We start from the raw sequence: 23,902 nt of genomic DNA, 5'->3' as shown, positions 1-23,902 counted from the left end.
TGGTAGACAAACAGTGCAATCAGCCTACATGTCGAGGTGACCATGTCAATCCACTGGAAGATAGGAGTTGAAATCATTTTGATAATCCATTGTTCCCATTTTGCTGCATGCACAAAGATAATTCAGAAACAAGGTAGTAAGAGTGTCGAGTCAAGTCGAGACCAGCACTGGCGAAAGACAGCACCGTCCCGCCAGGCCACAAGCTTCCTTTCCATCATAGAACGCATCCCATCCCAAACAATCCACCATCAGAAACCTCAGCTTAGCGGCTCTTGGCGGCAACCTTGGGAGCAGAGCCCTTGGCACCCTGCTTGCTCTGGATGCGCTGAGCACCGCCCTTAGTAGCGTTCTTGGCCTTCTCGGCCTTCTTGCGGCTCTCGGAGGCAGCCTTCTTCTCCTTGGCGTCCTTGATGGCCTGCTTGCGGGCGGCCTCGCGGGCCTCGGGGCGCTGGTTGCGGCGCTCCTTGATCACGTCCAGGGAGGCGCCAACGACGGCGCGCTGGTGCTTCACAACACGGCGGGTGCGCTTCTTGGCAACTTCCTGTATGGCACAAATTCCCGGTCAGCGTTTGTGTTTTTGGGGGTTGCATGAGCCTGTGGTGTGCGTCTTTTTTGATCTTCCTCGTTCATGACTTCATCCGCAAGTCGTCATATTGTCCCACCACACATCCCAAAAAATTGAAATTGACCGAATCAGGGGAGAGAGGGGATGGCTGACCTCAGAGATACCCTTGCGGTGCTGGCGACGGAACAGAACAGTCCAAGCTATCCGGCGAGGGTTCTTGCGCTGGAGGAAGAGCGACTCGGACTTTCCATTCTGGAAGCGGAAGATCTTGCTGTCACCGCGGATGAACAGCTTACCCTGTAGGCAAAAAAAAAGTCATATTAGCATCAAGATTTGGCTTCCGGTTTGTGTGTGTGTGATTGTCGCATAATTCATTCATTCATCCTGCCGACCGGGCTGGGTGGACGGTGGATGGCGAATTCGGGGATTGGATTGGTGGCACAGTCTCTCTCAGTGAGGAAAAAAACGCACCTTGCCGGGGTAGATCTTCTGGCCGCTGAAGGAGTCGTCGTAGGTACGCATCTTGACGGGTGGGCGTTGATGCGCAAGACGGTGGGTTGGCGGTTCAAGTGTTGTTGGGAGATCGAAATGCGCGGGATTGCGGGTGTGACTCGCTGCTGACTGATTGTGGACGCTCGCTAAGCGGGGCACGTGATGTGGATTGCCCTTGCCGTTTTCGGTTGTATACTAGACTCGACATCTACAACCAAGATTAGTTATTTTATTAGTGACCGTAAATTACTGATTTATCTAGTCGTCGTTACTTCTTACGTTTAATGGCAAACGCATTGAGGACCGGGTATCATTCTGGTCTTTCTCATCGAGTCACTTGACTGGTTCAATCGTGACGACAGCCATTGCAGCTACTACGTCTCTACCACTTTAGGAGCCTTGGAAACAACAACATTGTTCTATGCACGTGTAATTCATAACGGATAAAACGAGAGAGACCGACAACGCCCTCCCTCCATCCTATCAAAGACACTCGGGATGCCAGCAAACAAGCTTCATGGTCACATCACATTTTCGCTTCAGGTCATGGCATGCGTCCGGGTCCACTCCTTGGCCGTCTGGATCGCCGCCGGCTCATCATCCTTCCACCGCTGCGCGACATCGTTGGCGAGGGGGTCGTCCGGGTTGGGGGCTCCGAGCAGTGCCTGGATGGACAGCAGAATCGTCCGGATCTGGAGAGCGGGGGACCAGTTGTCTAACGCCGAGTTGTGATTAGAAATGGTGCTTTGAGAGGGGAAAAGGAAGTTCTCACTCTTCAACACATCCAGACAGATCCGTCCCAGACGGTCGATGTTCGGGTGGTAGATCTTGGTCAGGAAGCGGATCTTGGGGGGAGTCATCGGATAGTCATCGGGCAGGAAGAGTTCGAGCCGGAAAATGCCACCTGGTGAGAGTTAGTTAGCGATTGCCAAAACCGATGCCAAGTTGAGTCTACATACCCTCGTAGGGAGATTGGGCGGGGCCATGGATCGAGACGTCAAAGTATCGCAGGTTATCTTCATGAGGCACTGCGTTGATACCGGGGACACTATCCCAGTCAGTCAGCAAGCGGTGATCGTCAGACAGTAGACGGACACTCACGGCTCCGCCATCAGGCGCTCTGTCTCCTTGATAATCCGCTTGGGCAAGGCCATGTCGAATCGTATCACCACTGGGGTAGATCGACGGGTAGTATTGTCTGCTCGCCCGTGGATACGACAAGACAAGACGCCTGCAGGCAATCTTGTCAAAAGACCGAACGGGAAGAGGGAAACGAACGAAGGACGCGACACGATCAACAATCCAGAAGCACGATACGAACGTCAGTCACGGCCGAGGGGCGTTGCGGAGTGTGTCTCTGTCGGGTCCCGTAGTAAACTCGAGCCACACGTGCACCAGCCACCCTGCGGATCATCAGCCACAGTGAGGCCTCCGCGTTCGTTATCGCAGCTCTCTCGCGTGGTCAGTTTGGGATTGACATCCAGCAAACATGGATCCACCAGGGTCGGTATAATCCGCTACAGCAGAAAGAAGACGCCAGCATGTCGAGCTCCATGGAGCCACGTCCTCTGGCGTCGGCCTTTGAGAGCCCGACCTTCGACGAGGACAGCTCCTTTCATGTGGAGCAGCCCGTTGGGTCCATGTCTATCTCGCCATGCGGTCGAGATGTGGTGCTGGCTTCCAAGGAGGGCCTCCATGTCATCGATCTGGACTCGCCATACTCGCCGCCGCGCTATCTGCCTCACCATACCCCGTGGGAGGTGGCCGATGTCCAGTGGTCACCATTCGCCTCGCGCGACTACTGGGTGGTCAGCACATCCAACCAGAAGGCTTTAGTCTGGAACTTGGCTATGAAGACCTGGCAGAACTCAATCGAGCATGTGCTCCATGCACACTCCCGAGCCATCACCGACATCAACTTCTCCGCGTTCCACCCGGATATCCTCGCGACGTGTGCGGTCGACAGCTTCATTCACTGCTGGGACCTGCGCACTCCGTCGCGACCGGCGATTTCATTTTCGGATTGGTTTACCGGCGCCACGCAGGTCAAATGGAACCGACAAGACCCTCATGTCATTGCCAGCTCCCACGACCGGTTTCTTCGCATTTGGGATGATCGCATGGGCGCATATCCGATACGGTCCATCGAAGCTCACAACACCAAGATCTATGGCGTGGATTGGAATCGTGTCCGACGGGGCGCTATAGTGACCTGCTCTCTGGACAAAACCGTCAAGTTCTGGGACTATACCTCGGAACGAGAAACACCCGAAAAGCTCATTCGAACCCCCTTTCCAGTCTGGCGAGCGAGAAACACTCCCTTTGGCTGGGGTGTGCTGGCGATGCCGCAACGGGGTAACAATGACCTTCACCTGTACAGCCGGCGAGCTGGCGAGGGCAGCAACCCAGACGAGGACCTACCTCTGGTGCATAGCTTTCCCGGACACAAAGGCCAAGTGAAGGAATTTCTGTGGAGGCCCCGCGGAGGCGTGGCGGACGGAATTGACCATCGAGAATTTCAGCTCGTGACCTGGGGAGCGGACCGAGAGCTTCGTCTGCACCACGTGGACCCAGATATACTGCAACGCGTCGGCTACGAGAAGGGTAAATCCTTTATATCTACACGGAACGTGACCCGCTTAGGCGCGGTATACAAAAGTTTCCGTGATGTGAACTCAGACCTGGACATTGAAGACCTCGAATCGGCCTCATCCATCGCTCCGAACGCCTCAAATTCGCACTATGGAGGTGCTGGAACCGGGATGAATGCGATATCCGTCCCCTACTCGCGCGGTTGGGCACGTGGAGGTCACGCCGACACCCGGGTCGGCATGCAGCCACGCTCGAACTTGAGGGCCGACACCAACCCGATTACCTGGATGCGAGGTGTGAAGATATCGGGTTGGGATATCGAGACTCTGGGCGACGAAATCAGCCATGTCGGCGAAAAGTTCACCAAGGTGGTTTTCGACTCGGTCGATGTACGCCAACGGAAGATCACTATATCCCTGAACGGACCCTGGGGTGCCGAGGGCGCTTCCCTCTTCCTCAAAGTGGACATCAAATTCCCAGTCAGCTACCCCAAGAGCGCCACGCCGACATTCAACATCCAGAAAACCGCAGCGGTGACCGATGAACTAGCCGGAAAACTTTCTGCAGAGTTGCGAACCATTGCGGAGACCTACATGTCTCGTATGCGAGGATGCCTCGAAGGTGCTGTTCGCTACCTTTTGGGTGAAAGCAGCCTGGAGGAAAGTATCGCGTGGATTCTCGGCGAGACTGGTGAGAATATCAAGTCTCTGATGAACGGCGAACTGGAAGGCGACTCCAGCGACGAGGACGAAGTGGGCATGACACAGAGCCAGGAGCTGGGGATGAGTACTGAACTGCTGCGGCCAGTCAATGCGAACGTCATGGTACCGGTAGCCAAGGCGTGCGGTGCGCTGTGGGCCAACGACGGTCGCCTCGTCTGCTTTTTCCCACCCAAGAAAGACAAATCAATGGACATGTTTGAAAACCTGGGATTCAAAGAAATGACCCGTCTGTCACGATCAGGCAAGGTTTTTGAAGGCTTTGGTCGCCTCCAAACAGCCTCCCCTGGTCCACGCGGATCCATTACCATGACCAGCACGGACGATGATGGCACCTCTGATTATTCCGACGAGTCAGAGTCAGAGAGCTCCAGCTCTTCGGGATCATCTGATGACATTATTGCTGGGCTGCAGACCCGCTTTCCCGCACCGCAAACCTGGCGAAGCGCTGGTAGTTTGGGTATACATCGCCCGCGGTCTACAGATAATTCTCAACGATCGACAGGAGGAACTGGGACCGTTAAGTCGGCCGAAGCACCCAAGAACGTCGTCTCCATTCATGACTTGAGCGATATGTTACCTGTGAAGCGGGAGCTGGCGAGCAAGTACCGCATCACCGGTAAAGGAACAGATGTCTGTGCCCACAACGCCGCCGTCGCTCTGGATGCTGGCTCCTACGAGTTGGCCCAAATCTGGGGGCTTATCAAGCTCATATTGCATGTGCGAAGAAACCCTGGCACACCTTTGGAATCGGGGCTGGGAGTGCGGCGTATGCTGCAGCAGAGGAAAGACGAGCTTGCTTCCGGTCTTTACAAAGGCGTCGCCAATAGCGTGATCCGATGGGGGGATCATCCACTCGGTAGCCATTGGCTAGTACCCGCTCTGTTCGATCATTTTGAGCGCATCGGTGATGTCCAAATGTTAGCTATGCTCTCGTGTGTGCTTCTCGAGGCCAACCCAGAGAGCAGAGCTATAGACGAACCGCATAAATCCCCTTTGAGGGGCTCGAGACAACATTCTACTTTCTCCCTGCAGTTTTCGTCTAGTGGCTCTACTGCGCAAAACAAGTCACTGGCCCCTACACCCGCGTCATCGGTACCCAGAGATACCTACACCCCGGCGCGATCGTCAAGCGAGACTTGGCGGATTGACGGGACACCTCCATCACATTCGACTGGCACTACACCTCCATACGGTTCTCGCCCACGAGGCATTATTGACCGCAAATCTCAGAGCCACAACGTTTCCATTGCTGCATCGCCGGACCAGCAATTCCAGTCGCGCGGGGGATTTGGATCTGCGTTGGCATCATCACTTTCCCGGTCATTCACCTTCGGACCGTCGTCAGCGTCGCCGCCGGTAGCCAACAAGAAGAAACCCAGTCCGGGAGAGAGCCCGGGCGCCGCCGCGGGTCAAGGGGTAGGGTCCACCACCAATAAACCAGCGATTCCCAGCTATCTAACCTCTTCCACTACTATCACCTCACAGACCTACTCCGATACCGAAAGCGACAGACCGTCTCAACCGGCCAAACTATCTGGGAGGTTCAAAGTCACGTTCAAAAACCAAAACGCGTTCAATGGGGACGGCGCAGCCGCATCGGACGCCCTTCTCGACCGTAACAAGGAGTGGCTGTACCGATCGTACCGGGCCGCGTATGCGGACCTGCTGTCAATTTGGGACCTGCCCGTCCAGGAAAGTGAGGTCCTCAAGATCGGTACGGTTGGTGAACGCGAGGATGACTTGCACGCGAGCTCGTACTGGACCCGTCACGGCTCGGCCGTTACTGCGATATGGAACGACACCTCGGACCTGCAGGGTCTGGACTTCCAGCGCCACTGCATGGGCTGCGGCCATGCTCTACAGCTATCCATCTTCACCCCGCCAAGCCAGAAGACCGACTCAACCCGGTCAAGTCGTCAATCCGCCACTTCACCATCGTCGACGATATGTCGGAATTGCAAGCCGCCACAACCACTTCCAACTAGACTGCCCTGCGTTATCTGCGCCGAAGTCGTAGACGGCATGCTGGTCCCCTGTCTCAACTGCGGCCATGTAAGCTGTTTCGACTGTCATCGACAATGGTTCCTCGCACCGGGCGATCGATTCAACAGTCCCCTCGAGCAATCCGATCCCACCAAGACCCTACCCAGCTGTCCTACAGGATGCGGCTGTATCTGCTCCGAGCACGTAACCGCCGACGTTCCCATGCCAACATGGAGAGAGCCTGATGTTGTCGCACCCGCGAGTCCCAAGCCGGAACCTCCCTCCTCATCTACTACCCGTCGCAGCCAACAACCCGATAAACGCCAGAGCCGCCGCAGATCTGAGCCCGCACCCGCCGATGGAGGTCTGGCGCAACCATCTAAACTCGCGGCCGGACAATTGGAAGATGACCTCGATCTGTGGCAGGAGACGTCCCCGTTTGCATCGCTGGCTCGGGGACTGGGCGGTGGTCTGAGTCGCGGATTGCGCACAACTGATGAACGACGAAAGTCGAAGTCTAGATCTCCTGTTGTGGCTGCGAGGCGTACATAATGTGTATACATCCTGATTATCTAAGGAGTTGGGTGGTTGTACTTGGGATTTTATCGCTGGGGGGTTCGTGCGTGCTTGGCGATGTTCTTTTTTTCATTTTCTGCGAGATACCACTTTCTTCGTTACTGTATAACAATGCATCCCATTATGGAGTACCGGACCTGTCAACAGACGACTAATGAAATATAAATCATCGTGTCAAGCACCCGCTATGCCTAGGGGGTTGTTCGCGCCGATCCTGGTGATGCTTATTGTTGCGCACTGACAGCAACACGGCTGCGTGCAACCAATCAGAACCATTGCTCACAAGTATACAACCAAACAACGCAATAAGATAGTAAAAGTGTTCACCATCGTATCATTAATCTATTTCTATCGAGGCCACACCATCATAAGCATAAGCAAGCAATCAATCCGGGCGGGTCTAATATCTATCACAGCACAGCCCAGAGAGAGAGAGGAGAGTAAAACAAAAGCGCCAGGCAGATAGATGCACGTCCATCAACCAATCAACCAATCGTCGCAATTGTCCTACAGGTGCTTGTAGACAGCATCCGCGCTCGAGACCTCGAGGACATTCTTCGACTTCTCCTTGGCGGCGTAGGTGACCTTGCCGTGGTCGAGGACGATGGCGTAGCGGTAGGTACGGCCCTCCTCGTCGGCCCAGCCAATGCTCTTGGAGAACTTGGCGTTCGGATCGGAGAGGAACAACTAAAGGACTGTTAGTATCAGACACTAGTTGAAAGAAGGGGGAGGGACGTACGATGTCGTCGCCGGTAACCTTGTTCGCCTTGCCCCAGGCGCTCATCACGTAGGCATCATTGTAGGCCAGCACGGCAACCACGTCGACGCCCTTGGCGCGCAGCTCGGGCAGTTTCGCGATGTACTCGGGGACATGGTTGGCGGAGCAGACGGGGGTGAAGGCACCTAGATACAGAATATTAGTCTAAGTGGTGGCGGCAACAATACAAGTAACAAAAAACTTACCAGGCAGGGCGAAGACGACGACCTTCTTGTCAGCCCATTCCTTGGAGGCGTTGTAGTTAATCGGGATGCCGCAGGAGGTGATCTCGCCGGACTCCTCAGACCAGGGGATGTACCTGAAGAAGGCTGTTAGTCAGAGAGGGGCAAGAGGGAATGAGAGTAAATAAATCATACGAGAAGACAACGCCCTCGGGGAAGCTGTCGCCGACTTGGGGACCCTTAGACATGGTTATTGAGTTTTCGGGTTGTCGATTTGAGTATTGGAAGGGTGTGTGAAGTGGGAAGTTGTGTGCAGGTGTTGAAGAAAAAGATAAGAGTGGCGTCTATTATAGGGCCGATGACGGCACATGAACTGATCCGAAGCCCAGAGAAACCGAAGCCGATAAGCCGATTAGCAAGAAGACCGCCCGAGACTCCCGTTGCTTAACTAAACACGGGCTGACTCACTCCCAGTTCTCGAACCAAGTTTGACAATTTTTCAGGGATTTATTATTAATACTTGATTGGTTGGTGATGGGCATTTCTCGAATTCGATCATAACTTGTCGGATGTGGGTATAGTTAGTCGCTGCACTGGGAGTATACTATGCATGGATGGTTTTATGCATAGAAGAACAATAGCAGGACTTCGTACGAAGGTCCCATAACACAACCCTTATATCACGCTCATTCCTATGTCACTCATTCAAATCGTGGTCTTTGTTAGAGGGATAGTTAGGGTCTAGAAATATGTTAGTCCAGTTAAGTCGGATGATGGAGAAAGAGATCATAGGATGCCTAGCAATAGGCATCCCAATAGGATCTTAGCATCGGAACTATAAATATTCGGCGACTTAGCTAAACAAACGAGAATGAGGGAACTCAAGATATTTGGCCCGAAGCCTAATCCATCGAGTGTGTGCAGATGCTAAGAGAGCGAGTGTTTCAGGAAGAGACAGGTAGACTAAAGAACTTATACTCAAGCTCAGCTAGGAGGGTCAGTGCAGCAGTCGCGCGACCAAGGGGTGATTTCTCACCCCAATCTCACCCTGTCTATTGCACACTCACCCTTCTCACCCCCGGTCGCGCGACGCTCACCCACTTCTCACCCTAAACTCACCCGGGCGACACCCACCCGACTACTGGCCGCAGACAAGCCACACGCCGGCCAGTTTTGGGTGGGTGACCACCAGCGAATCCTGGCTGTTGCATGTATGTTTTTTTTATGCTTGAGCCACGTACTTTGTCAGCCGTCTCTCAATGCGCTCTTAGCACCCTTGCTACTTTAAAATGGCGACGCAAGTTTTCTTTGGGTGTGGGTGAGAAGTCTGGAGAGTTTTTGGGTGGCGGGGGAGGAACCTCGAGCTCCATCCTCCGTTCGTTACCACGCCCCCGAACTGGGTAACGCAGTCCAAAGGAGAATTCTTTACTTGCAACAGCCGCCTCTACCTAGAGACCAACTGCACCAGACGAATGAGCCTGGCATGGTCGGCTTTGGGTGCGGATTCTTTCAGTCAGGGCGACTACCTGTACAGCGAGCTCGGCTAAGTCATACAACTGGTGGTATATTTGGCACTTTAGGTGATATCACTCAATGCACACCTTTCCTCTCTCCTTGACAGTCAGAAATATCCTGAAGAGCAATGTATTCACACCTTGTTTGCTTTGTCTCTAACTGCCATTTATCCTTAACGGACTATTCAATTCGTAAAGGAGGTTGCTGCCCGGCGTTTCAGTCTCATCATCTTCGACTCCAGCTCCATATGAAAATCATTTTAGTAAAAGTGACCGGGGTGGCGAAGACGCAGAACCAGGATCAAGGCAGAGACGAAAATCTTGAGCGAAAAAAACCGGACCACGGGGGATGCGACTGAGACCGAAGTTGAGAAGTTATGGTCGAGCCGATGGCCATCGAGGTTGGTTGTTGCTTTCCAACTTATCAATCCGTTTCGCTAGTCTCTAGGACTTTGGGGTCATCAGCCTCGATTCCAGAATAACGGTGTTGAGGACATACCTCGAATTGTAGGAATAGAACGGCGATGCCCAGGAAGATCGCCGTCAGCGATAGTATTTCAACTTCACCCATCTCGGAGCTATAGCTAGGTGAGAGATGAAGGGAGAAGGCGACAATCAGAGCAAGGGAGTTTGAGGTATGAAGAGCGGGACCGTGTCGATGGGCTAAACGTAGGTGTTCGGGAAACAACGTTGCGGAGGAAGGTGCTTAGGGCTCTAGGCCGATTCGTTCCAATATTATTACCTACTAGGGCACCACACTCTAAGTCTCGGACATAAGCAATATCGATGTACAAATACGCTCTAGTATTACTATTGGGTGCCACTAGTCGACCTAGAATGGAATAGTGTCTAGGGGGAATTAATTGATTTTGCCTAGTAGAAAAATAGGTAAATGATGACCAAGTACCGGCCCTAGTTACTTAACTAACCCTATTGTGGAAATAACGAGTTGTAAGAATGATGCATTTACTATGGCGTTTTAGGGTAGGCCAGTCGCTTATATAGGCGGTCCTTCTAGCCACTACTAAGGTAGTCCCATCATATTACACCCTCGCGCATGATACAACTCTAACCTCCAAATTTGAGCTCGGGAAACAGCAAAAGTCCTCGCTAGCTAAGAGCTCCTTAGCCATCAGTCATTTAACCAAGTTCTGGACACACACGCAGACAGACGATCATACAAAATGAAGATCCAACATGCGAGAAGGCGATTCACCAGACTTGCTTCCATCCTTTGTGGACCCCAGCCAAAGCCTCACGTCTCGCAGAATATGCCTCTAGATCTAATGAGATTAATTTTCTTAAGTCTCTCAATTTCAGATCAGGTTTCCTTCTCACTGAGCTGCAAACATATCTACTCTTGCTTCAATGATTATATGGAGGCCCGTGGGATACAGCTTTCTCATCTTGTGCCACGTGAAACACCTCTAGCACGCTGTCCCGAGGTCATTTTCAATCGACAATTAAGAACAGAAATACTTCACCGACTTGAGAATGGCCGCTGGAAATATTGCCATTGCTGCCAGAAGCTACACCCATACTCAAAATGGCATGTTTCACGCTATATATGGCCGGTTTCTCGAAGTCTATATTTATCCCAGCGTGAACCCCATACGCGACATTGTTGTATGCCTTATGCTGGCGAGGTCTATATTTGCCCTTGCTTCAGCATTGGATTTCATGATTTACATCACTTGATTGACATGGTAAAATCAGAGAAAGACTGGCTACCGAAATGTCGAGAATTTCATGACCATGATATGTTCCACATTGTGAGATTTAGCGACATCCATAAGGGCATCGGGCATAATTGTGCCTTCACTCAGCATCCTCTCGCCAAATTTCAAATCACGACGACACTTTATATCTATGAGCCTACCCAGTCGCTACGTGTGATGACCTCTTATGTAATACTTGCATCAAAAGGTACTTCGTCGCAAATTCTTGATAATTTGAAGACTCTTGCACACAAGGACATCGGGAACTGGCTTAGGAAGCTATTTGATGAGGCTGGCTCAGCTTTTGCCGGTTGGCACAAAACTAGTCACTTTCTGATATCTGCAGTCCATCCTGAAATGGCCAAAGATCACGATGAGCCAGTTTCTCCGGAAATAGTTGTCACACGGAACCTAGGAGATGGTAAATGGCCTAACAAACAGTGGAATGCTAACATTCATTTCTAAGGTTGCGTGTTTGGGCTAGACCTTTCTTTCTATGGCTACTTTCATATTGAAACGACTCGTAATTCTTTTGCTGGATGATTGGTTTTGCTTCTTCGATCTTAGGATTTTCAACGAATGACTGCTCTAGAATCCAACCTTCGATACTGTTTTGGTAGAAAAAGAAATAATATCGAAATATTTATTGCGATTTCGAGTGAATCCTTTAAGTGGGTATATCTCTCACCTATGATTCAATAAAAACTGTCTTTGGTTCGGACAAATCCCGAAAATCGAGCCTTCCTTTTAGGCTTCTATTTGCACCTCATGTGTCGCTATAATCTATCGCTCTACGCATTGCTCTTCCTCCCCACATGATCCGATTGCATCATTTGTTACTTACTTTCAAGATACGCCGCTCATATAAGAGGGACCGCGTAAGGCAGTCGCTTCATTACTAGAGATATTCAAGTCGTCCGGTTTTCTAGTGAAAGTACTTCCTAAGAGCATATGATCTATGCTTTATGATTTGGTTAGGGCTGGCGGCGGTGGAGGAGGAGGGGCCGACGGGGGACACCGGCGACGAGCTCACCCTTCTACGCAGGGCCGGTGATTAGTAGCCTTCGGGTGAAGCTAAGATGAGCTCAGTTGTATTCAGTCTAGCCTTAATCTTAATCAATTCTCCTCTCTGGAATTCATTCACGCAAAGATTTTCAACAGTACCTGTCGAAGGATTCTGTGCCTGCTCGCATGTCAAAACTGAGCAGCAAAAACTGGTGTCTTCTTCACATGATTGGCCACCTATGGATAGAGAAATTTTGCGTTAGACATCCCAGGATCCAATCTCAGCAAGCGTGTACACATACTAGCAATGCAGCGGGCATGGAGGTGATTAATGTCTCCTACGTAGGTCAGGGTAGCCATGGCACCGAGCAAGAAAACACTGAAAAACTTCATGTTGGATGTATGGTGTAACAGTATAAGAGAAAGGAGGTATGGTAGAGACTAGATTGATCGGGGATCCTTGTCGGGACGGAAGTGGCTTCACATATATATCTGTTTGATCTGGCCTCAGAATCCTTTCTGCGCCCTAAATCCGCCCAACAATCCATACAATGTGAAGCCCATGTGATTGGTATCCCCATTAATTATGACTATATAGCTTTTAGTTGGTCCTAAAGGATTATGGGCGGGGAACAGCAATGATCACTGTTTACCCCCAAGGACCACCACCCAAGATCGAAATCACAAACTTGAATCCGATGGTCTAGCCATAAAGGGTGTCTGTTTTATTGGCACCATAATAACGATGTAGTCAATTACTGTCTATTGCAGAGGTCATATTGTTTGCGATGCTCGCAGCCTTCAAATCAGGTACATACAGGGAGGGGGTCGTCCTAAAATCACACCGCCTACTGTACCACATTCAGGACTATCTTTTCTAATAACTATGATTTCTTATCTTTAGCTGCTATCCACTATAATTTTTGTCGTGAAATTCTTCTAGTAGAATGTAAGGAGCTGCTCCGCTCGAACCCCGAGTGAACGATATCATCGGCCAAGGGGTGAGAACTCCTGTGGGTCCGGGCAAGGGCGGTCGCTATTTTCATAGGAGAGCAAGCCCCCCGAATTCCCTCCGATATTCCATGACCAGAATAATTCGTACGACCTTGGCGGCCTTGCGGACATGTCCGCACCCTCATTTCTAGCCCCCTATGCTTATACCAGGGAGAGCATTGACAGCAACTGAGGCTGGATCTCACGCGCTTCGACTCCTTCTATTCTTCTTTGCATTCTACGCCCTTCTCACCTTTTACGTGCGCTCACAATCCTATCGCGACCCGACCTCCGTATTCTTTAACCCGTGGACCGCATACGACCCCGAATATACAAACATCAGACTCAAGGAAGCAGATGCATATATCGAGTCTGTGAATAATAATGTCACGGAGACTACAGTCCCAAAAGCAGGGGAAAAGCCCGGTCTTTGCGTCGGAATTGCATCCATTGCCCGCCATGGAGTCCGCTATTTCAAGAGTTCCGTCGGCACAGTGTTGGAAGGGCTGAGCGAAGCAGAACGCGCCGATATACACTTGATTCTTTTCATCGCACATACCGATCCTACGGAGCACCCTGCATATGCCGAGCCATGGCTTCATAACGTTCCGGACCAGCTCCTGCTGTATGACCCTGCCACCGTCGATATCGATTACATCCATTCCCTGGAGACAGAGGCGGCTAAGGTCTCCGGGCGTGAAAAGGCTCTGTTCGACTATACATATCTATTGCAGGCGTGCGAGGCAGTTGGTAGCCCGTATGTCATCATGCTGGAGGACGATGTGGTTGCCCTAGATGGATGGTATCACCGCACCCGTGCTGCGCTGGACTCGGCGGAACAGCAGGCCGACGCTATCGGGGCCCCTAAATGTGAGTCTGACCCTGTAATGTCTTGATCGTGTGAGCTGACCATATTTCTCTTCGCTAGGGCTGTACCTCCGCCTCTTCTATACTGAAGAGTTCCTCGGCTGGAATGCCGAAGAGTGGCCCGTATACCTCATATACTCCGCCATCACCGTTGCCCTGGCCGCCTGTACTTGTCTCAGTGCACGACAGTATCTCCCCCGTCTCCGACCTCACCTCCCGAATTTCGCCATCCTCCTCATCTGCAGCATCTGCACACCCCTCCTAATCGGCCTCTTCTTCGCCGCCGGTCGCGTGTCAACATTCCCCATCCCAGAAGGCGTACACCAAATGCCGCGGTTCGGCTGCTGTTCGCAAGCATTCGTCTTTCCGCGATCGCGCATCCCTGAATTGGTGGATTTATACCGAACAAAACACATTGGATACGTGGATGTCATCACGGAAGAGTTTGCCAACGCCAACGGGGAGATTCGGTGGGCGGTTACTCCGACTATTATGCAGCATGCTGGGCGAAGAAGTTCAAAGTCGGCCAGCACGGACTCGGATGTTCCGCTGAGGCATAAGAGCAAAGCTGAGATGTCAGAGGTGGAGAAACTGTGGAATTTTGGGTTTGAGATGAATGATGGGGATGCATTGCGCGCTGAGCATGATGCTGTTACGTAGCATGAGACAGGTTGTCTCTATATAGATATGTATAATGTAGAAAGTAATTTTTAATGTCTATTTCGAATTTTTCCTTCGTAGAAAATAATGATGCGGGCAACCGACTAACACCCCTCACCCCCCTCATCCCGAGCCACGGTTGGAGACACTACGCTACAGCCCTTGAACTACTTCTTCTCTTGAATCCCCTCGATGACTGCACATCACCTAAAATGACTGAACTGAAGAAAACAACTCTCTGTATACTAGGTTGCGGTACGGCTCTACTCTCTCTGCGTGTTTCCCTCATTCTGATTAACTTCAGGGAACCTGGGCACTGCCATCCTCAAAAGTCTGCTCGTACCCCCGCCCAACCGAACGAATGAGATCCCCTTCAACCATTTTATTGCCTGCGTCCGCAGTGAGCCATCAGAGATAAGACTGCGAACGAGTTTCCCCGATCTACCCACCCTATCCATATCCCGTGGGGGGACCCTCGAAGCTGTGCAAGCTTCCAACGCAATCATCCTTGGTGTCGACCCCGCCGATATCGAAACAGTGCTGACACAGCCTGGATTTCGTGAGGCTCTGTCTGACAAGCTCCTTATCAGTATCGCAGCAGGTTGGACACGCCAGCAGATAGAGGAGAAGTTGTATGGAAGCGCCACTACACTGGAGAATAGCCACAGCCGCGCCTGGGTCGTGCGCACATTGCCTAACATCGCTGCACAAGTCTCACAATCGCTCACGGCAATTGAGATATCTGAACCAGCTGTCCCAGAGGCCTACATACAGGCTACGACGGCGATCTTCGAGTGTGTGGGCAAACCAATCCATGTGCCTCCGCGCTTAATAAATGCGATCACTGCAGTGGGCGGGTCAACGCCTGCTTTCTTTGCTGTCATCTGCGATGCCATGATCGACGCCGCGGTAGCGGTGGGTCTGCCTCGAGATATGGCGCACACGACGATTGCACAGGCGATGCTCGGCACGGCGACCATGCTCCAGGACGGGATGCACCCCGGCGTGCTCAGAGACCAAGGCACATCTCCGGAGGGATGCACGATCGGTGGTCTGATGGTTATGGAAGAGGCGGGCGTGCGCGGACATGTTGGACGCGCGCTTCGAGAAGCAGTCACGCTGGCCCGCCTGATGGAGACGACGGAGCATGTCAATGATACCAGACATTAGGTAGATTATAATATATATACGGGGGACTGTTCGCTCCAAGATCCATCCGAATATGGGATTTGTCGCTTCTGGTGGGCTGGAGATGCAACCCAGTCCAAGTACATGCTAGAATGGTGGAGATATACGTCCAGATAATATTCCATGAGGAGCGATTGACGTCGTCAAACTGCCACCTCGTCAAAACAGTCGAGTTTCTCTCGGCCAGGGGCCTGCACGGCCAGACCCGGAATAAGCAGGATCAACATGCTGCGCCTGGGATGGGAGCCAAGGCCAGGTTCCTGACCGGCTCCAGTCCCTGAACTGGGGAGATCGTAATCATCATAATCATCCATGAGAATAGTCGAGTCAGAAGAGATCTCCCCGACTGATCTTAACCGCGAGAGCGGTGAGGGCGCTACGAATGGTCTGCTTTAGACCACTGCGTTGAGCTTGGTGCTGAGTGTATGATACGCTTTTTTGCTTTCAAATGCCTAGGTCGATTGTCAATATGTTCGGATACAGATGGAATGCAAATGTATATAGCTGGTGTGTAGCAGTCGACGCACAGACATCTGTATACCTAGGCAGAGGAAAAGCAGTGGAAATATATCCTTCACAACTGCATTCTCGTGGATACCAAGATACAGTAGTAATTCACTGCCTATCAAGGCGGCCTAACCAGCACGCTGGTTCTCAAACCCAAGGAAATTTGCTGAGCTGCTGGCTACTTCCCCGTACAAGTGTCTACCTAGAGCCCTATCTTGAGCTAGACCCTAACTAGGAAAAACAAGAATTGTATAGAATGACTGGTCCTAAGATGCTCTCCTGGATTAGTTCATTAACGTACGAATATTTCCTGTGACGCACTCCCAACTACAAATATTAAACCTGCCCTATAATATTTCCTTATGTAGCTTCCGTCTTCTACTGTGGAACCCGGTGCTGTTCGTTTTACGCCACATCCGTTTTAACTGTCGATCTGCCGCGCTGATCCGAACTCAACACTTTCAACCATCGACAATGGCCGACCTGAAACCCCCCTTCACCGCGGAAACCGCAAAGAAGAAAGTGAAGATGGCCCAGGACCTGTGGAACACGCAGTAAGTTGATAGCCATGTGGTTGAGGAAAAAAGACCGGTCTCCTGTGCTCCATCCCTTGCATTCCTCGAGTTTGCTTCTCTTATTTGTCATCGCCGATCTGACGTATGTAATTCAAAGAGACCCGCCACGAGTCGCTCAGGGCTATACTCCGACATGCATCTGGCGTAATCGCACCTCGTTCTTCTCCGGCACCGAGGCGATCATTGCTTTCCTCACAGCCAAATGGAAGCGCGAGCGTAACTACCGTCTGCGCAAGGAGCTCTTTGCCTTCCGCGACGATCGCATCGCCGTGCAATTCTGGTACGAGTACCAGGATGCTGAGGATGGGATGAAGTGGAAGCGGTGCTACGGACTGGAGGACTGGACCTTTGATCATGACACGGGCAAGATGCGCAAGCGCATGATGAGTGGCAATGACCTGGTGATTGGGCCGGAGGGCAATGGCGAGGGCCGCTGGTTTGTGGAGGGCGTCGATGTGAACATGGTCCCGATTGGCGAGGAGCATTGGTGATGCTCTCAAGGCTGTGCCCTGCACGTCACTATCTTTCCATTTCGATTTGATGCGGACTTCAGGGTGTGGAATGTTTTGAACTATGAGCCCCTGTCGGAGAGGCATGCTTGTTTTGTCGATAAGCACCACCTCCCTCCCCCTGCGCTCGTGGAATGTCCACACAAGACCAATTGCCTGCCTCGACTATTATTAAGTTTATTGTGACTTTTGTTTTTTTCTTCTGGAGGAGTCCGAAAAATTATTGCCGGACAATTAAATCAGGTGTAGGAATTGGTGCTGGAGTTCCGAAGTATAGAACTATGAAACGGGTCTATACTGGTCGGCTCGAATAGCTTCACAAATTGGGAGTGAGTAATCACTTAGTAAATCAAAACACACAAATCTAAGAAAGAAATGCAAATGTGATTTGAGTGTTGACATCGTGTGGTGCATGCCATGGGTTTCCGGGCAGACCAGGAATCCCATCATTCCTGGCGCTGTTGTGCTGCAGCATACCTGCCACACCACACTCACACTCTCTCACCCATCCCAACTTGCTCCATCTCGACCCTCTCATCCCACCTGCTCGACTGAACCCGACAACAACGCCGTCGACGGACCTTCTCGTTGCCCTTTCTCTTTCTTTTCTTGCCTTTCCTTTCTGCCCAAAGATGTTAAGTTGACCAGTCTTGTGTCCCTCATTACCATCCCGAAGTCTGCTCGAGTCGATCCTTACTATCCTTTCGTTTAACCGACACTCCCAGCGGGTGTCCATTTCTTCCCTTCCCTCTCTCTTAAGTTCCAGTGAGTATGGTCCCATACCTTTGGAAAAAAAAAATATCAAAGCTGATGGACTAGCTTTTCGCCGAAAAACAACAACCCTAATGCCCTCGTGAACACACGCTCTTCGTTCATTTCGTGACGTTTACCTGGGAATGGACCAGATAATGCTGGACGTGAATGATCTTCATCGGAGGCGCCAACCCCTAACAGATGCTTCAAGGCGAATCAACCACCCCAAATCTCCCAAGGGCCCTGATACCCCGGGTTTGCGATTGGAAGATACCGAAATGAAGAGTCCAGATAGAATGTCGGCGGTCATGAGTCCCACTCCCAAGGAAAACAAGGAAAATCAGCGTCTGTCCGTGGCTACGGACTTTCACCCTGATTCTGCTCGAAACTCGGTCATGTCGGCTGCGTCTATCCTTTCCAACAAGGGCAAGAGGAAGACCCATGTCGGACCATGGCAGCTGGGACGAACACTGGGCAAGGGGGCTACCGGCCGCGTGAGACTCGCTAAACATGCTGTTACTGGCAACACAGCTGCTATAAAGATCGTGTCCAAGAAGTCGGCTGCTATGGTGCAGAGCGAAAGTATTGCCGCCATGGATCGCAACGTCGGCCACTATCCAAGTTCGGGGAATGCTCGCCAGATGCCTTGTGGCATCGAGCGTGAGGTGGTGATTATGAAGTTGATTGAGCATCCCAATGTCATCAGTCTTTATGATGTGTGGGAGAACCGTGGTGAACTGTAGGTGGCCAGACCTGATACTCAGCTAGTATGAACTAATTTGTGACAGGTATCTTGTTCTGGAATACGTCGAAGGAGGGGAGCTTTTTGATTATGTCTCTAACAATGGACCGCTACCAGAGGAAGAAGCAGTGCGTCTGTTTCGCCAGATCATTGCGGGACTAGGGTATTGTCATCGATTCAACATCTGCCATCGGGATCTCAAGCCGGAGAACATTCTTCTGGACGCACATCACAATGTCAAGCTCGCTGATTTTGGCATGGCTGCCCTGCAACCTGCCGGCCACTGGCTGAATACCTCTTGTGGAAGCCCGCACTACGCCGCCCCGGAGATTATCTACGGCCGAAAGTACCGGGGAGACAGGGCAGACATGTGGAGCTGCGGAATCATTCTTTATGCTCTGTTGACTGGATACCTGCCCTTCGATGGCGGTGACCTTGCCAACACCCTGCGCCTGGTTAAGAAGGGAGATTACATCATTCCACCAGAGTTGAGTGATGAGGCGGCTGATCTCATTCAGCGCATCTTGCAGAAGAGACCCGAGGACCGTATCAGCATGCAGAACATCTGGATGCACCCGTTACTGACCAAGTACGAAAAGTTGCACAATGCCATGTCCAATCACTTCATTGGTCCTCCACCTCCTTTGTCCATTAAGGATTGTGGAGCGCCAGTGACTAGTCGACTAGATATTGACGTTGACATTCTGCGAAATCTCCAGACCTTGTGGCACGACGTCAAGGCGGAAACATTGATGGACAGGCTGATGTGCATTGAGTGAGTTTATACGAACCAAAGACTAAGAGCGACGCTAATCTTGTTTCCAGACCAACCCACGAGAGATTGTTCTACAATGCCCTGGTCAAGTTCCGGGATGAGCAGCTTGAGAATTATCAGGGCCAGCCCCTCGAGTACTCCGCCAGTGACTACCACCACATTTCTCGCCCTGGCGGTCGAGTGCGAAGGGGCCGGAGTCAGACCAAGCGGCGTTACCAATTTACGGCCATCAAGGATCTCCCACGTCGTCTTAGCTCTACCCAGGATCCCATGTCCTCGGGAACTGTCGAGAGCTACGACCCCTACCGATCTCCCAAGAATCGGATGTCTGATGAAGCGCAGTACGCAGAGATTACTATCTACCGGGGTCCTGATGTTCCTAATCACGACAAGGGCGAGGGATCGCCAGCCGTCAAGCCACCGCCCGTTATCACGGAAGAAGTTGAGAAGGAAGAAGAAGCCGACGACCCAACGGGTTCACCATTCACAGTACTTCAGAAACGGAAGCACAAGCCAAGCTCCATGAAGTCGTTCCATTCTTCCAAGGTCCCGCACTCCAGCTCTCGGGCTCCAGTCATGGCTCCTCGTTCCACCAGCTACCGGCGCAATGTTTCCTTCCGCCATGCTCGCAACAAATCTCAAGGCTCGACCAAGCCAAAGAGACAAAAGACCACTCCAAACAGAAGCCAGACTGAGCTGAAGCGTTCGCTGAGCACGAGTAGCCTCCAGATGATGGCTGATGGCTTTGACGTTCCTGAGATGCCCAGCAGCCCACCGCTCCCTGCTCAGCCCACGGTGGTCCGAGGTGCAGATGTCCGGGTCCGGAGTATGTGCCGAGTTGGAAAGGTTCGGGATTCAGACATTACCTGGAAAGAAGAGGCCCGCAAGGTTTCGCATGAACTGAGCCAGATCTGCGAAGAGGCATTCAACGGCAGTTCTGTTACGACCATGCGCACTGCTAGTACAGGTACGGGCTACGAGACGCCAGCAACACCCGTATCGACTGCTGGTCTAGAGGAACGGACCTCCTCCACTGTCAAGGCAACCTCTGAGAAGGTATCCTCTGACAAGCTGACGTCCACACTCAAAGACACTCCACGATCTTACAGCATCAAGGAGCTGGTCGAGACTCGTCGCAAGTTGGTTGAACACAGCAAGGGCCGGAAGGATAATATCCCCCAATATCTGTCAGGCGTGATCGGTCACCTTGATCGATTGATTGAAACAGGTGAAGAGGGAGAGCAACCGGAAAAATCCGCAGAAATCGAGGTCACTGCCCTCCCTGAGACATTTGATGGAGCCTCACAGGAGACTCTTCCGGTTATCAACGAGGAGTTTGCCAGCCCTGTTCGTGGAGGCAATGACTACAGCCCGAAGCCTCAACAGAAGTCGCGGACATCTGCGCCGCGCCCTCGGCCCAACGATCCCAAAGCAACCATTCGAATGGTTCCTCACAGCTCCCTGAAGTCATTCGACGAAGTCAAGCCATTGAAGATCCGCAAGAAGCACTCCACCAATCACCTACCTCCGGATGTCCGACAGACTCTCAACAACAATTCCTCGGAACCCACCCGTCTACTCTCAACTGGGTCTCGACAGACCCGCCACCCTTGCGGCCTGGATCCAATTGAAGAGACCCCCATCTCCCCCAGGCGCACAGACAGCCGTTCAGAGGGCAAGAAGTGGTCGTGGTTCAAGCACCGCTCACATACCTCTGACATGGCACCTGTACCGCCGCCTAAGGACAACCAGCCCATCATCCCCAGCAACGGCACCGTTGTGATTCATCCACCGCAAGATCTTACCCCTCCTACTCGTGATGAGCCAGAGGGTGGAAGAGAAAAAGCGGGAACTCGCAAATCATCCATGGAGCGATTCGGAGGCGTTCTACGGAAAACATTCATGGGGAAGAAGTCGAGTAAGAATACTCAACCACCTGCTCTTGGTAAGTCAAATCCCAGACTGGTCCTTGACCAACCATATCTGACCAATCTTCATAGAAAAAGAGAAAGAGAAATACTACCACAAGGACAGCCGCAACTCAACCATGCTGTGCAAAGGCATCGCCGACCCGGACAGTTCATTTGAAGGCCACGATCCCCAAAGCCCACCACCCCAGTACACCAAACGCCGCTCCGTCGCAAGCCAGAACTGGTTCGCCCGCGTGTTTCAGATCAAGCCCGCTACCCGGGTCATTGCCCTGAACACCTCCAAGATCAAAGGCCGCAAGGAACTGTACAGGCTCCTCCGCGGTTGGGTTGAATATGGTATGGAAGATGTGTGGATGGATAAGAGCAACAGCGTTGTCCATGGTCGAGTCGGAGAGGTTAACTGTGAGTACACCCTCCCAACCAATATTTTGTTTCAAGCTAACATGTGGATAGTCCTCCGTCTTCGCGAAGTCGAGTTCATCGCGGAGTTCTACACCGTCCTTGAGCACGGCCGCCAGGCGAATCTGAGCCTCGTGCGCTTCAAGCAGGAGCGCGGAGCAGCCTCGTCCTTCAATAAGGTTGTAGATACAGTGCACATGATGCTTCGGCACCGCGGTATGATTGTTGAGGATCCAGTGCGCGCGAGAAAGATGTCGCGTGTACTTGATACGGTGCCCAACCCTTCTTGATCGTTATTCCTTCACCCACTTCCCTTCGCATTTCATTCCGCGCAACATTCAATATTCACCACTCGCATCGCATGAACCAACTTCCGTCTCTCGCTTATCCCCTTACGCTCACCAAACTAAACTAGCATTGCTGCGTTCCAGCCCTGCCCTGCTTTTTCTGAATCAGCAAAAAATTGCCTTTATCTCTGCCATTGCATTCCCTCTGCGTCCCCATCCACGTCCCCACACTCGTTTATCTCGCATCCAGTCTCCAAAGCTACTAAACATCTATGTTGATATTTCCTTTGTCTTGCCCCCGGTATTTGATCTGATTATCTCACCGGCGTTGGACCACCTCGGAGCAAGCTTCTTGAGAACATGTCTGGCTAATTGTTGTCGTGTGATGTTGGTGTTTGGGATGCTGCTGATGTCTTCTGTATTGGGGTTTGCATTTGAGCAATCCCAACAGTCTCCATTTACCTCTTTCTTGTCTGTCCCATTTCCCTTTTCATTCTTCACCATCGATCCCGTTTCCGTTCCCATTCCAATAACACCATTTCATTTCATTTCGTCTCTCCTATGTTTTCCTTCCCCTTTCCTTTCCTTTTTTTCTACACTCACTTTTCTCACCATCCCACATCGTGTCGGATTGCAGGAGATCAGATCGAGTCCAGACAGGCATAGTGCTTAATCTCCTGTACGCCAACATGGTTAGCTAGACTCGCATGTCATGTACGTTAGATTGGTCTTGAGATGGAGGTGGAGATGGAAATCCAGTTGCAATTTAGTAGTTCTGTCCTTTGTTTTTCCGCTGTAGTTTAAGTGTGTAGTAAGTATCGTCGATAGAATACTCGTGAGTAGCTTGGACTTGGACGTGGACTTGTGCCCTAGTTTTCTCGTAGTAAGGAAAGGGATTAGTTAGGGCTTGTCACGTGGTAGTATGTTCACTTCATCATTCTATCTATCAATGAGATATACTCTACTCTGTAAGAACTAGTGTAGAGACACCTGATCCAGAGGGTATCGGCATGGAGAATACGAAAAATCTGATACGAACAATCCCCCACAGAGCTTAGGAACTCATAACAGACCCATTGAATGTAGATAGAGACTACCAATCAAGAGATAAGATGAGATCAACTACCGCTAGATCGATGACCCACTGTTTAATGCAAGGCATAAGGCTCTGTTCCACTTTTCTACCCAATAGACAGGTGAATCTTATACTTACAGTTGGTACTAAACACAGAATAAGACTAGCATAGCATAGCATGATACTTGGATGAACCTCTCGATTCGACTATTCGACTCTTCAGCACGATCAGAAGAGTAATGAACGAGTAGAAGAATAATGGGTCGTGAGTAAGAGTAAGGGTAAGAGTAATGGTCAAGGTAATGAGTAAAGCAGGTAGCCCTGAGTTGTGTATTGTAGTTGTAGTAGTAGTGTTGTGTTCAGAATGAGGCACGCTCATCAATCAAAAGAAGTGAAAAGGAAGTTACAAACATTATAAAAAACGAAGTCGAAAGATAAACAGACCAAAAAAGTGATCAGACAGCCTCCCGGATATAAGCAGACAAATAGAAAAAGAAACAACGATAAAAAAAAATAAAAAAGCACACAGCCGACC

General features: G+C 51.4%; 9 protein-coding genes across 9 annotated transcripts; 5 read left to right on the top strand and 4 right to left on the bottom strand.

Moving 5' to 3' along the window:
- Positions 1-262: 262 nt before the first annotated feature.
- On the bottom strand, positions 263-1,087 carry N7474_002404 (60S ribosomal protein eL24; the record flags this gene model as incomplete). The annotated part of the gene is made up of 3 exons (XM_057193819.1): positions 263-541; positions 719-862; positions 1,037-1,087. 3 exons carry the CDS (start codon positions 1,085-1,087, stop codon positions 263-265), a joined length of 474 nt encoding a protein of 157 aa, XP_057055174.1.
- A 509-nt stretch (positions 1,088-1,596) lies between these two features.
- N7474_002403 (E2 ubiquitin-conjugating protein UBC13) lies at positions 1,597-2,211 on the bottom strand (the record flags this gene model as incomplete). Its single annotated transcript, XM_057193818.1, has 3 exons — positions 1,597-1,961; positions 2,017-2,105; positions 2,159-2,211. The coding sequence occupies 3 exons, from the start codon at positions 2,209-2,211 to the stop codon at positions 1,597-1,599; spliced, it is 507 nt and encodes a 168-aa protein (XP_057055173.1).
- A 387-nt stretch (positions 2,212-2,598) lies between these two features.
- N7474_002402 (Mtc5p) lies at positions 2,599-6,906 on the top strand (the record flags this gene model as incomplete). Its single annotated transcript, XM_057193817.1, has 1 exon — positions 2,599-6,906. One exon carries the CDS (start codon positions 2,599-2,601, stop codon positions 6,904-6,906), a length of 4,308 nt encoding a protein of 1,435 aa, XP_057055172.1.
- A 531-nt stretch (positions 6,907-7,437) lies between these two features.
- On the bottom strand, positions 7,438-8,117 carry N7474_002401 (peroxiredoxin family protein; the record flags this gene model as incomplete). Its single annotated transcript, XM_057193816.1, has 4 exons — positions 7,438-7,617; positions 7,670-7,833; positions 7,894-8,006; positions 8,065-8,117. 4 exons carry the CDS (start codon positions 8,115-8,117, stop codon positions 7,438-7,440), a joined length of 510 nt encoding a protein of 169 aa, XP_057055171.1.
- A 1,690-nt stretch (positions 8,118-9,807) lies between these two features.
- On the bottom strand, positions 9,808-12,499 carry N7474_002400 (uncharacterized protein; the record flags this gene model as incomplete). The annotated part of the gene is made up of 2 exons (XM_057193815.1): positions 9,808-10,046; positions 12,409-12,499. 2 exons carry the CDS (start codon positions 12,497-12,499, stop codon positions 9,808-9,810), a joined length of 330 nt encoding a protein of 109 aa, XP_057055170.1.
- A 758-nt stretch (positions 12,500-13,257) lies between these two features.
- Positions 13,258-14,626, top strand: N7474_002399 (uncharacterized protein; the record flags this gene model as incomplete). The annotated part of the gene is made up of 2 exons (XM_057193814.1): positions 13,258-13,969; positions 14,028-14,626. 2 exons carry the CDS (start codon positions 13,258-13,260, stop codon positions 14,624-14,626), a joined length of 1,311 nt encoding a protein of 436 aa, XP_057055169.1.
- A 212-nt stretch (positions 14,627-14,838) lies between these two features.
- N7474_002398 (pyrroline-5-carboxylate reductase family protein) lies at positions 14,839-15,796 on the top strand (the record flags this gene model as incomplete). The annotated part of the gene is made up of 2 exons (XM_057193813.1): positions 14,839-14,881; positions 14,931-15,796. The coding sequence occupies 2 exons, from the start codon at positions 14,839-14,841 to the stop codon at positions 15,794-15,796; spliced, it is 909 nt and encodes a 302-aa protein (XP_057055168.1).
- Positions 15,797-16,795: 999 nt separating this feature from the next.
- On the top strand, positions 16,796-17,387 carry N7474_002397 (nuclear transport factor 2 family protein; the record flags this gene model as incomplete). Its single annotated transcript, XM_057193812.1, has 2 exons — positions 16,796-16,875; positions 16,994-17,387. 2 exons carry the CDS (start codon positions 16,796-16,798, stop codon positions 17,385-17,387), a joined length of 474 nt encoding a protein of 157 aa, XP_057055167.1.
- A 914-nt stretch (positions 17,388-18,301) lies between these two features.
- On the top strand, positions 18,302-22,295 carry N7474_002396 (serine/threonine-protein kinase; the record flags this gene model as incomplete). Its single annotated transcript, XM_057193811.1, has 5 exons — positions 18,302-18,897; positions 18,947-19,675; positions 19,726-21,620; positions 21,676-22,008; positions 22,060-22,295. 5 exons carry the CDS (start codon positions 18,302-18,304, stop codon positions 22,293-22,295), a joined length of 3,789 nt encoding a protein of 1,262 aa, XP_057055166.1.
- Between the last annotated feature and the right edge of the window lie 1,607 nt (positions 22,296-23,902).

Source organism: Penicillium riverlandense (assembly GCF_028828495.1).
Source record: "Penicillium riverlandense strain IBT 135883 chromosome Unknown utg000002l_segment0_segment0, whole genome shotgun sequence".
NCBI classification, from domain to species: Eukaryota; Fungi; Ascomycota; class Eurotiomycetes; order Eurotiales; family Aspergillaceae; genus Penicillium; species Penicillium riverlandense.
Note: the sequence above shows the minus strand (reverse complement) of the source record. Positions and strands in the feature narration are given on the sequence as shown.